Below are 13,226 nucleotides of genomic sequence, written 5' to 3' on the forward strand. Positions count from 1 at the left end.
TTACAGACGAAGAATGTCCATACTCCACTCGTATTACACGAGGAAGAGAAAATTTTTAAAATATTAAACAAATAAACACGTTAACCCCCACAAATAAACAATGCTTTATGAGGGCAGCAGCCCACCACTCCGACCAAGGCCGAAGTGGCTCCTATGGAGTTACTAAATTGGCTTCTCTCTTTTTAATTTGTTATGATGTAATGCTGCGTGGGTGGGCTCCACTTTCGGAATTTTTTTTTTCTTCTGTGTTCTGGCGGGCATTGGCATGTGGTGCAAGCAAGCAGGATTCCTTATAAGCACCAGCTGTCAACAAGTCTATATCACACATCACGTACGCAGCTAACAAATTAAACCTTATTCATTGCTCGTCGCATTATTGCCCGTCTTTTTCTTCCTGGATTTTGAGGTGTGAATATGATCAAAGGTTTTACTAAGCGAGAAAACTACAGTAGAAATTCGATCTGCTCGTAGCAAAATTTTATTGATAGAATTGTGTTGTGGATACGTAACTACACGCATTAGATCAGGCCTCTTATTCACTAATTCTCCTAATTTATATTTAATAATGTTACAATTTAGTATATTTATGGTAATAAATTGTCCATTTTACATTGTGGATGTGCAATTGCACGTGTTAAATCAACTATTTTCTTTTTCTTTTTCTTTTTTCCATTTTCCATCTTTCACGGCAATCATATGGGGTCTATCTTCTAATTTATTTCTATAATCGAATCCCCACAAGTGTGAGCAGCAATATTGTTTTTGGGCTTAAAAATGGCAAAGTGCCAAGAATTTTTGAGCGAGGTAAAACCTCTTTTTATGTTCCTATGGTGCTGCATTGCTTCTTATAATTTGACAATTTTACCCTTTACGTGTTTGGATTTCAAGTGGATCAACAAATTCTGAAATTTTCTAATTTACAATAAATTTAAATAAATGAACAAAAAAAACTATTTTTCATTATTTGCAAATAAAATATTTTCATAAAAGTTAATAAGAATGCGGTGGTCGCTGGTGTTATACATGTTAAATACATTTGACAATAATAGCTATATAATTGCTTTTGCACCTAATTCTCATGTAGGGAAACTAAAAAAATGGAATTCTCAATTCGCTATAACTAAATGATTGTGATAGATGGCTTAACAAACTCCTAATTTGAATATTAATTGTTAGATTAAATATTTTACCAACCATATTTATGTGTAATGTTAATGATTTTCCACAAGCATGTGATGACCAAAAAAAAAAAAAACCATTACAAGATGAACGGTCTAAATTCATTCTAAAATTAAAGAGATAAAATTATACTTTGGTGTTTTCTATCCGAAGTTAAGAGAAATCCGAAGGGAAAAAAAATTAAAACCCATGTATTTACAACATAGCTAAAGGATCAAAATAAAAATTTTCGAAGATAAATTTAACTTTTAAGAGACAAGTATAAACAAAATTTATATTACAATTGAATTAGAGATGTAATGTGTTTATTGTTATTGTGCTTTGTAAATAATTCATATAAGAAAGAGAGAGAGGCAAGTTTGATACATCATGAATATTGACATTTACTATAAATAATCCATATAAGAAAGAGAAAGAGAAAGAGGCACATGTTGGTGCAAGTGCCATAAAATTAAGCCATTTATCTAATGAGCTTTGGATCCTCTATTAATCTTATCCTAATTTTTTGAGAATCTTGTGATCAGTAGTAATAATTTAATTGAATGGCCAAGATTTTTTTGCTTTTGTTTTCCAAAGTTAATTCCTTGAAGTAGAAAAGTAAAATAGTAAATTTCGATAAACAAATCCAATATTGTCTTTCATTCATTGTTTTCCAAATCCAATAGTGCAAGTTTGATACAAATATTGTTGTTGCTTAGTTCTTTGCTTGATAGTTGGGAGACATTAGTGGTGTCGATAAATAATTCAACACCAAATGGGAAAATTAACCTTGAATATGGTTATAGATAGGCTGCGGAATGAAGAATCTAAAAGGAAAAGTTTTGAAGCAGTTTCCTCTGAGTTAGATACACTAGTTTCAGAAAAAGCAAAAAATACAGAAGAGAAGGCAAAGAAGAAATTCCCGTCAACAGAATAATGATAACCCCAAAGGAAGATCTAAGTCCTAAAGGAGAAACATGAAGTGCTTTCATTGTTAGAAAATTGGTCGATTATGGAAAAGAGAACATGCGAAAGAAAATAGTGACACCCAGAAAATGATAAAGAGAACACTGCAACCATATTTGATGGTGATTTGGTTATTGTTTATGATGAGAACTCAATAAATCTCACTTGTCATACCAATGATTGTGTGATTGATTCAGGTGTTTCGTTTCATGAAACTACACATTGTGATTACTTCACATCCTATTTTAATGGTGATTATGGCCATATTCGAATGAAAAATGAGGGGGCATCTAAGATTGTGGGCATGAGAGATATTTGCTTAGAAACCAACATTAGTTGTAAATTGTTACTTAAAGATGTCAAACATGTACAAGATGTTCGCCTTAATTTGATCTCTACAGGCATGCTTGATGACAATAGTTATACTAACCAAATTGGTGAAGGAAAATGAAAGCTCATTAAAAGCTCCCTAGTGTTAACTAAAGGGAGGAAAATAAACACTCCCTATGTGATAAAAGTCAAGATAAAAAAAGAAGAAGATGTGATTGTGGCTGTAAAAGATTATGACATTGAGACATGACACAAAAGGCTTAGTTACATTGGTGAGAAAGGAAGATACTCTTGCCAGAAAATGATTTCTACCTAACTTCGCATGTATGTCCTTCAAGACTTGTATTCATTGTTTAACTGAAAAGACACATAGAGTAGCTTTTAAAAGCTTTTCTTCATCGAGAAAGTTGTAATTACTTGATTTGATTCACACTGATATTTACATAATGCAAAATAGATCAATAAGATGTGCACTTTATTTCATGACTTTTATTGATGATTGTTCTAGAAAAGCGTGGGCTTTTGCTTTGAAATCTAAAGACCAAGTGCTTGATGTATTTAAGTTCTTCTATGCTTATGTTAAGAGAGGGATAAGAGGAAAATTAAAATGTGTCAGGACAAATAATGATAGTGAGTATAGAGAATCATTTGAGCAATATTGCAGATCCCACGAAATAAGATTTAAGAAGACTGTACCAAAAACCCCACAACAGAATGGTGTTGCAGAAAGAATTAATAGAATGATTGAAAAGAGGGTTAGGTGTATGCTTTCTGACACTAAGCTTTTTAAATCTTTCTAGGGACAGGCTATGCGTATTGCAGTCGACTTGATTAACATTTCTCTTTCAGTTCTATTAGATGGCGAGGTACCTAAAAGAGTTTGGAATAGGAAAGATAATTTTTATAAAAACTTAAGAGTGTTTGGTTGCAGAACTTATGTTCACATCCCTAAGGATGAGAGATCAAAGCTTAATGATGAAGCCAAAGAATGCATTTTCTTAGACTATGGGCATAAAAAATTTGGGTACAGATTATGTGATCTAATGGCAAAGAAATTGATTACAACTAGAAATGATGTGTTTCTTGAAAATTAGTAGTTGGTGATGCAGATAAGAGCGATGAGTCTCAATCATCTCTAGAGATTCTTATTATCCCAACTTCAGTTTCCCTATTTGTAGTTCATGATAATTATGGGGAGCTGGAGATGACAATAATGATGTTCGAGCAAAACCAGTTAAGCAAGTACCTCTAGAACCACCAACACCACCAGTTGAGCCAGAATTGAGAAGATCCACTAGAAAACTATGACCTTTTACTATATTTCTTCCACATGAATATGTTATGCTTATAGATTGAGAGGAGCTAGAATGTTTTGAAGAAACTGTCTCGTCAGTATAAAAAATGAATGGGTTAAAGTCATGTAAGAGGAAATAAAATATTTGAATGAAAACTATACTTATGAATTAGTGAAACTGCCTAAGGGAAAAATGGCACTGAAGAACAAATGGGTTTACAAGTTGAAAACTGAAAATAACTTGCAACAATATTACAAGACTAAATTAGTTGTAAAGGGCTTCGGTAAGAAGAAATGTGTTGATTTTGAAAAAATATTTTCTTTTGTAGTGAAGATGTCTCCTATTAGAGTAATTCTGAGATTAACAACTAGTTTAAATTTGGAGATTGAATAGCTCAACGTAAAGCTCGACATAAAGACAACTTTCTTACACGATAATTTAAATGAAGAAATATACATGGAGCAACATAAAGGGTTCAGTGTCAAAGGTAAACAAGAATTTGTGTGCAAGTTGAAGAAAAGTTTATATGGGCTGAAATAGGCACTAAGGTAGTGGTACAATAAGTTTGATTCTTTTATGGAGAATCATGATTTCAGCAAGACTGTGTGTGGCCATTGTTTTTTTGTGAAAAATATTGGTGATGATGATTTCACCATTCTTTTGTTTTATGTGGATGACATGTTGATCGTTGGCCAGGATGCTAGTAAGATTGACAATTTGAAGAGAAAGCTTAACAAGCCTTTTACAATAAAGAACTTAGGACTGGCGAAACAAATTATTGACATGAAGATTTCCTGCGACCAAAAATCTAAGAAGTTATGGTTATTTGAAAAAACATATGTTGAAAGGGTTCTTTAAATATTTAACATGGACAATACAAAATCTGTTTGTTCTCCACTTGCAGGTCATTCCAAACTTAGTTCTAAGCATTATTCTACAAGTGAAAAAGAGAAGCAAGAAATGAAAAGAGTTCCTTATACTTCAACAGTTGGCAGTATGATGTATGTCATAATTTGTACAAGATCAGATATTGCTCAGACAGTTGGTGTAGTCAGCCAGTTTCTCTCCAATCCTAGTTAGCGGTAAAATAGATTATCAGATATTTTAAAGGCACTTCTAAGGCAAGTTTATATTTTGGCGGTGACAAACTTATGTTATAAGTGTACACAGACGCAGATATGACAAGGGATGTTGATTCTAGAAAATCCTTATCAGGATATTTGCTCACATTTTTAGGGTGAACAGTCTCATGGCAATCCAGATTTTAGCAGTGTATTGTCTTGTCTACCATTGAAGTAGAGTATATTGCAATAACTGAATATTATAAAGAAACCTTGTGTATGAAGAATTTCCTACAAGAGTTGGGTATGAGATAAGATAGTTATGTTATATATTGCGACAGTAAGAGTGTCATTTACTTGGCAAACAATTCAACATACTATTCGAAATCCAAGTATATTGATGTGAGGTATCATTGGATACAAGATGTGGTTGAGAAGAAACAATTACATCTTAAGAAGATTCATACAATAGAGAATAAATTAAATATGATGACAATGTCGTTGCCCAAAGAAAAACTGAAAAGCTATATGTAGCAAGTGGGCTTGGTGGTGCCCCCCAAATGATCTAAAGGAGGAGATTTGTTGGATCCATCTTATTTGGGTGGCTCGAGCCTAAATTGCATTAGTTTGGACAACTAAATAATTAAAAAAAATTGAAAGGGTGAAATGAAATTTTATATTAAAATTAGGTTTAGAATACGTGGCTAGCTATATATATAAGAGAAAGTAGAGGCATCAACAAACTTTTGTAGAGAAGAAAAAGAAAAGAGAGAAAGAGAGAGACAATGATGTTGAGATTATTTTGGTTTAATCTTTGATTGGACGATTTGAATGTGAAATTAACTCCGATTTCTGTCAAATTTTGAGGGTAAAGAGAGAGATAATGGTGTTGAGATTATTTTGGCCAAAAATTTCAATCTTTAATTGAGCGATCGAAAGGCAAAATTAACTCTGATTTCTCTCAAATTTTGATGATAAGTTCTTGGTATCGCCTTTTATAATCCTACTAGTCTTGATTTTTATTTTATCATCTCGTTGGCTATTATTTGAGATATCCACTTATTAGAGAGACAATTATTAGGTTGTTGCTGTAACCTAAGAATATTGAGATTCTTAATGTTATTAGCCTCTAGTATTATCTAGAGAATTTTTTTTTTCTGTAATCTCATTAATATAGTGGAAGATTATATCAGACTACGGTCCCGTGATTTTTCTCGTTTAGGATTTTCTACTTAAAAATTTGTGTAATTTGTAGTTGTTTTTTTGCTTTGGATTTGTTGGTTTATTTTTCTACCTATTTATTTGTGGTACACATTCTATTTTGATCACAGAAAGACTGAAAGAATTTTGTTTCCGCTTAATTTGCAATTGTTGTGTGAGTCTCTTTCCTAATAGTGGGTGGTCTGGTTTGATATCAATATTATTCATTTATTTAAGTCTTTTATCACTAACCTAAAGTTATGGAACATGAGATGTAGAAAAAAAATTCTTAAATAAGTGTAGAGCGCAAAATGGCTTTGTATCCCAATCCTTCTTAAAAAACTTCTAAATTTAAGGGCTATTTTTTTTACTTAATGATTTAATTAACTTAATTTCAGTCAGTTAAGTCATTAACTCTATTTGTTTTTTCAACTTAATGAAAATTTTCAGCCATTAAGTCATTACGCTATTAAGTCATTAAGCTAATTTTTTTTTAATTTTTTTCTTAATATAAAAAGTCTGAATAATATTGTTAAAAAATATTTTCCAAAATATCCTTATCTAATTAATTAATTTTTTTTCCTTAAGTGAATTAAATTTAATAATTAGCATTATTACATATCTCTATATAACTTGTGATAATATAGTGGCAGATTATAATTATTTTTATCTTTTTATTTTTGTCATATTAGCATTATTGATCTTCATAATTTTTTATGAATATTTTTCATATAAAAACATCATAAATTATAATAAAATTAATTAACATGTAAAATATGGAATATTAAAGAGTTGTATTCAATTGAATATGATTTATCATTTATGTTATGATAATTTATTATCTTATTTATATTCTTTGAGATGTTTATTATTTGCTAACATTTATAATTTGTAAGGGTATAAAAGTAAAATATTAGTTTTTAGATTTTTTAAGCTAAAAAAAACTTAATATTTATGTTTAGCAATTCAGACAAAAAAAAAATGTATCATTCAGATTTAGACATTCAGCTCTATTTAGAATTCAGACTAATTCAGATCTATTCATATTTCATACAAAAAAACAAACAAAAAAACAAACGCTGCCTTAATCATCAAACTTCTAGTTGTAAAAATAAATGAAGGGCAAGTATTTTTCTTCCCCTTTTTTTTGCTTCACTTTTTTTATACCTTATTAAAAAAACTCTCATATTATTAATACTATTAAAAATTAATATTTTTTTATTACACATTCAAACTATCAATTGTATGTTAAATAAGTATTGTGAAAAAAATTTAAATTAAGAACATGAAATTAATTTCGTATTGACTTTTATCATAAGGAAAATTCTATAATGTTATAATAAAAATTACAGCATCAATACTGTGATAGACATAAATATTATAAATTACACATTGAATTTGTAAGTGTAAGATAAAACTAGTAAATTCATACAAGATTATTAATTATTTAAAAATTTAACATTGTTTCTACAGAATTTTATTGAAAAATATTTTATTTATTTACAAAAAAACATTTTCTTTAATTAAACAAAAACATTACTCATTATTTACAAAAAACTATACTAAAAAAAGAGGAATAAGTTTGATTGATTTGGTTACCATGAATTCTATATTTATTCTAGGACGTTTGTATACGTTTTCCCCATTTTCTGTAACGACAGGTATTCGTCGCCCAAAATTCCAACAACCTTTCAATCATCCAGCAACTACATGTTTATAATTTTGTGCGACAGGCATCTGTTTTCCTTGCGATTAAGGAATGCTATAACAAATAAAATGGCCAAGAAGCTGCGGTCATAGTGTAATTCGCCTGATCCAAAGAGGGAGCCAAGTATAATGAACATTTTTGCATCTGAGCATTTCTCAGGGCATATTACGAATCTTTCAAAGTTTGGAAATGTAATGGAAGCACATAATGAATGTGATGATGATCAATTGTAGTTTGAATTTGGTCGCCAACTAGCGCTATTATCGATCAGTGAGTGATCTTTAGTTACGGGACTTTGCCATGGGGCATACGATATACACAGAAACGCAAAGCTTGAGACAAACTGAAGGTTGCGTGATTTGTACTTTGACAGTGATATAGGGGTGAATCTTAAACAATTCGATGAAAATGTTGAAGATTTGAACTTTAATGATATAGATGACTTTGATGCGCTATCGATTGCGTTATATTACTTTACGGATAGAGTACTCAATGAAAGAAAAAATAAATGCAAACTGAATTCATCATTGTTAAAAAATATCGATAATCTTGAGTACTTTAAAAGTCTTCAATAGGGTTGTTCATCCTGGAAAACCGTATATGATAGCTTAGACACTACATTAAACCAAAAATTAAACACTTTCTAAGATAGCACTCTCAAAAAGATGAAATACAACTTTTATGGCTTTTGTTCTATCATGGGGTTCAAGTGCATTGAAAAGTCAAATATGATTATTTTGTCTTGTATTTAACAATGATTAATATCTTATATCTTTGTACGTGTTCAAACAAATGAAAGATACATATAATTTGTTTATTGCACTTACAAAAAAATCCATACAATTGAGAAAAGAGAAAGATAGAATACATTATTGCTCTTGAGATTAATTAATTAGGAATAACAAATACTCATCTCACCATAAAACTCCACCATAACATCACTCAAGCTAAATTTTTTCCCAAATATGTTTGTCCTAGGGGGTTTCAGATGTGTTGTAATATCACTACTATTTTTTTCTTTTAAGTTTTTTGGGATAAAATCTATATATACGTATAATTAAATTGTTGTATCATGCATGCATATTTCATCTGATGAATTATTAAGACATTAGCATCAGAGAATCAGTTCTTTCAGTCGGTCTTGAACTCTTTCAGTTTCCACACCAATTCTTGAATTGATGGCCTGCAAAAAGACACACGCGCATAACTTTGTTAATTTTCGAAAGCCAACCCCACCGGCCAAGAAAAGGCAATCCATGGCATGCAATTATCAACATATACGTATGGACTATATGTGCATACGCGTTCAAACCCATGCATCCTTTTCATTCTACGATCCTTATCAATCAATATGCATATGGACTATTAATCTTGTGATTTATTTCATTTCTCAAGCATTGAATAGCATTTTGGTCAATCTGTTTGATTTACACTTTATTTTAAAGGAAAAAAATAATAAAAGCAGAGAAGAAGAATTTCAAATGTTAAAATTAAAGGATTTTTCATTGTAGGGTTGGTAATTTGTGGGATTCGATCGAGTTTTTTTAAATTATGGCCCAAGACCACATTATTGAAACGAAGTTCAAATTCTTCAAAAGCCTTTCTAAATTTGGATGGCCAGACTGGCCAGCATGAGGTTTTTCATTAATTATAAAATAATTTTTTATAAAATAAAAAATAATTAAATTAAAGATAATTATCCAATATATAATATAATAGTAGTCCGATATACAAAATATTAGTAACACAATATAATCAATCACAAATACTAATATAAAAAATATTACTTTAATATTTTAAGTTTTTTCTTTTCTATTTAATTTTAATTTTAATTTTTTATTTATAAATTAAAATGCTAAATCCCTATCTAAATTCAATCTATGCGGGGTTTACATTTTTTGAACTCATATCCAAACCCATGGCCCAAGCTTTTTAACTAACCCTACTTCATTAGCATCTTGTTGAAGTTATTTGAATAAAGTTATTTATTCAAAAACTAGGGATTAATAACTTTTTTAGTTTTTCAGTCAAATGAGTATTGACTTGGGCTTGGCTTGCACCCCGATGGAGCTAAAATAAATTTTAAAAAATAAAAGCAAAAACTTCAATGTGAACTAAAAGATTAAAAATATATATACTCTCTATTGGATAACGTAATTAAGATTCAAAGGGAAGTTTTAAATTATTATGCTCTCTATTCACTCTTCAGCAAAGTAATTGAAAAGCAATTAATTTTTATTAATTATATATATTCAAGTGTAGAGAAATTTTATGCAAGAAAATTAAATGCGGGAGAGCCGATCGATATCGATGGTTTTAGCAGAAAAGCAACTTGATTTCATGTTCTTCTTCAATTTAATTACTCTAATTTTACTCTAAAAAAGAAATAAAGCTAAAACAAATTAGACAGAAAAATGATATATATATATATATATATATCGTGTGTGTGTGTGAATTGTGTGACGTTTATAACTTCAGCTGCTTCTTCCTCGAGAACGCTGATATATATATAGAAACCTAAAACCGAAATGTAAATAAAAACCAGTTCATAACAAAAGAATTCATCTGCAAGTGATCATTAACAGAATCATGTGACAGTAGTGACAAAAAAAAAATCAATTACAAAATGGACAATCTAAATTCAGTCGGGGAATGGATGGATGAGATTAGATCTCCTGCAAAAAAATTCAAGCCTTTTCCTATAAATTAAGGCTTGAGGAGAGATTAAAAGATCTTTTGGTCATTTCTCAACAAATTCAAGAGAATGATAAGAGAAACAATTTCACTTTCCACATATAGAGCTTGCAAATACCTTTATACTTAAACTTTTCTCTTTAGATTAAAATACCCTGACTTGATCATTGGAGTATTCTTCAAAGTACACTCCATATCAAAACCCTAACTTATTTTTTCAGATTATTAAAGGAAATTATTTTTTTCAGATTATTAATGCATCAGCATCAGAGAAGCAGTTCTTTCATCTGAACTCTTGAAGTTCCCACACTAATCCTCGAATTGATGGCTTACAAATACGTACGTACGTGTTCAAACAAATGAAAGATACATGTAATTTGTTTATTGTACTTATAAATAATCCATACAAGTGAGAAAAGAGAAAGATAAAATCCATCATAGATCTTGAGATTAATTATCTAGGAATAACAAATACTCATCTCACCATAAAACTCCACCAGAACATCACTCAAGCCAAATTCTTTTCCAAATATGTTTGACCTAGGTGGGTTCAGAAGTGTTTTAATATCATTACTATTCGTTTATTTAAGTATTTTGGGATGAAATCTATATGTAGACACATATCAATTGTTGTATCATGCATGCATATTTCGTCTGACGAATTGTTAATGCATCAACATCAGAGGATCAGGTCTTTCAGCCGCTCTTGAACTCTTTCTGTTTCCACACCAATTCTTGAATTGATGGCCTGCAAAAAGAGTAAAGACACAAATGCATAACTTTTGTTACTTTTGGAAAGTCAAGACCACCGGCCAAGAAAAGGCAGTCCATGGCATGCAATTTTCATCAAATATGTATGGACTACATGTACGTCCGTGTTCAAACCCATGCATCCTTTTCGTATATTCTACCATCCTTATCAATCTGTATACATGAGGACTATTAATCTTGTAACTAATTTCATTTCACAAGCATTGAATAGAGGAAAAAATAACAAAAGCAGGGAAGAAGAATTTCAAATGTTAAAACCGGGGAATTTTCTCAAAAACTCAGGATTAATAACCTTTTTAATTATCTTTGAGTGCTTCTAAATGACTAAAAGAATGAGAGAAAGTTGAGAGAAACTACAATTCAAATTGTCGTTTTACTTCCTCTCTTTCTTTTGTTAGCTTTTTTTTTCTCTCTCTTCTCTCAGCACATGCTTTATTCTCTCAACTTTCTCCCATTCTTCTTGATATTTAGCATTTTCCTTTAGCTTTTTAGTCAAATGAGAACTGACTTGAGCCATGCTTGGACCATGGATGGAGCTAAAATAATTTTTTTTGGAAAAAAAAGAAGTAAAAACTCCATTGCGAACTAAAAATTAAAAAAAATGATATATTAAAGTCTTTATTTTTCTTTTTTTTAAGTTTTCAGTACATTAAAAATATACTAACAACCTTTTAGGATAACATAATTAAGATTCAAAGCAAATTTTTAAATTATTTTCAAAGAAAAGTTTTAAATTATTATACCCCCTATTCACTCTTTAGCAAATTAATTGAAAACCAATTAATCTTTATATATATATATATTCAAGGGTAGAGAAATTTTATGCAAGAAAATTAAATGCGGGAGAGCCGATATCGATGGTTTTAGCAGAAAAGCAATTTGGTTTCTTATTCTTCTTCAATTTAATTTCTCTTATTTTACTGTCACCAAAAAAAAAATCATAAAGCAAAAAAAAAAAAAAAACAAATTGGACAGAAATATGAAGATGTGTATATATACCTTGGACTGATCAGAGAAGATGACCCGATCACCCGAATTGAATTGTGTGACATTAATAACTTCAGCCCCTTCTTCCTCAAGAACACTGATTATTTCATGAAACATAAAGTTTCTATTCAGCCCACAAATCAAATTCACCTCCAAAGTAGAACCCGAAGTTGATATGTTCATTACTGTTGGCTCTGGGTGATCATCTCCTTTCAAGAGTGCTTTCTTTCTCTCAAGACTTTCCTTATTCTTCTGCAAATGCATTATATAACTGGTCGCTTCATCCAATATCTGTGGCATTGACAGCTGCATCAATAAGTTTCATGTCAGACCCACAATCATCGATAATTTCGTTGACTTTGGAATACTAGCATCAGATCAGATTCAGATTCGGGTGAGCAGTAGCTTGTTAGCAACTTTATAACGTTTAACTCGCAGAATTTAGAAAAACACAATCCAGGTTACTTAGACTTGATCGTGTGGTGGCTCTGGCAAACACCGTTACATGCTTGCTAGAATTTATTAAAACTAGTGGTATCCCAGTTAGTTTTAGCATTGATTTCTTTCATATATACAAAAAGATATACATATATATATATATATATGTATATATATAACCAATATTCAAGAACCTTGGAATTGCAAGGGATGACAGAAGCCAGCTGGGAAATGAGATCTTTCATGTGCATTCTTCGATGTTTCTCTTTTATGTTTCGCTGAGCCCTAGATGATGAACCAGCTGCAGAGCAATTTTCCCCCACCATATTTTTCGGATTCAAATAGTACAAGTGTGCCCTAAAACACAAGAATCAAACAATACAATCATCATCAAGTGCTTTGTTGATTAAAAAATTTAGTATAAATTTAAAAAGCAAAAAGAAAAAAGAATTTGTTGATACCTAAAAAAGATGAAATTATGCTAGCTAGTTATCAATACATGAAAGAATTATATGTTGTCTGGTATATAAAACCAGTGTGCGTTCGGATGTTTATAGGGAGAGGGCGTAGAGAGACAGAGAGAGAGAGAGAGAGAGAGGATTTTTTTCTGCGCTTATT

At 30.6% G+C, this 13,226-nt stretch overlaps 1 protein-coding gene across 1 annotated transcript; it reads right to left on the reverse strand.

The window, feature by feature from the left end:
* Positions 1-11,091: 11,091 nt before the first annotated feature.
* LOC18051288 (transcription factor bHLH167) lies at positions 11,092-12,934 on the reverse strand. The gene is made up of 3 exons (XM_024190713.1): positions 12,803-12,934; positions 12,183-12,476; positions 11,092-11,160 (listed from the first exon to the last, which is right to left on the reverse strand). The coding sequence occupies exons 1-3, from the start codon at positions 12,932-12,934 to the stop codon at positions 11,092-11,094; spliced, it is 495 nt and encodes a 164-aa protein (XP_024046481.1).
* Between the last annotated feature and the right edge of the window lie 292 nt (positions 12,935-13,226).

Source organism: Citrus clementina, unplaced genomic scaffold, assembly GCF_000493195.1.
Source record: "Citrus clementina cultivar Clemenules unplaced genomic scaffold, Citrus_clementina_v1.0 scaffold_2, whole genome shotgun sequence".
Lineage (NCBI taxonomy): Eukaryota > Viridiplantae > Streptophyta > Magnoliopsida > Sapindales > Rutaceae > Citrus > Citrus x clementina.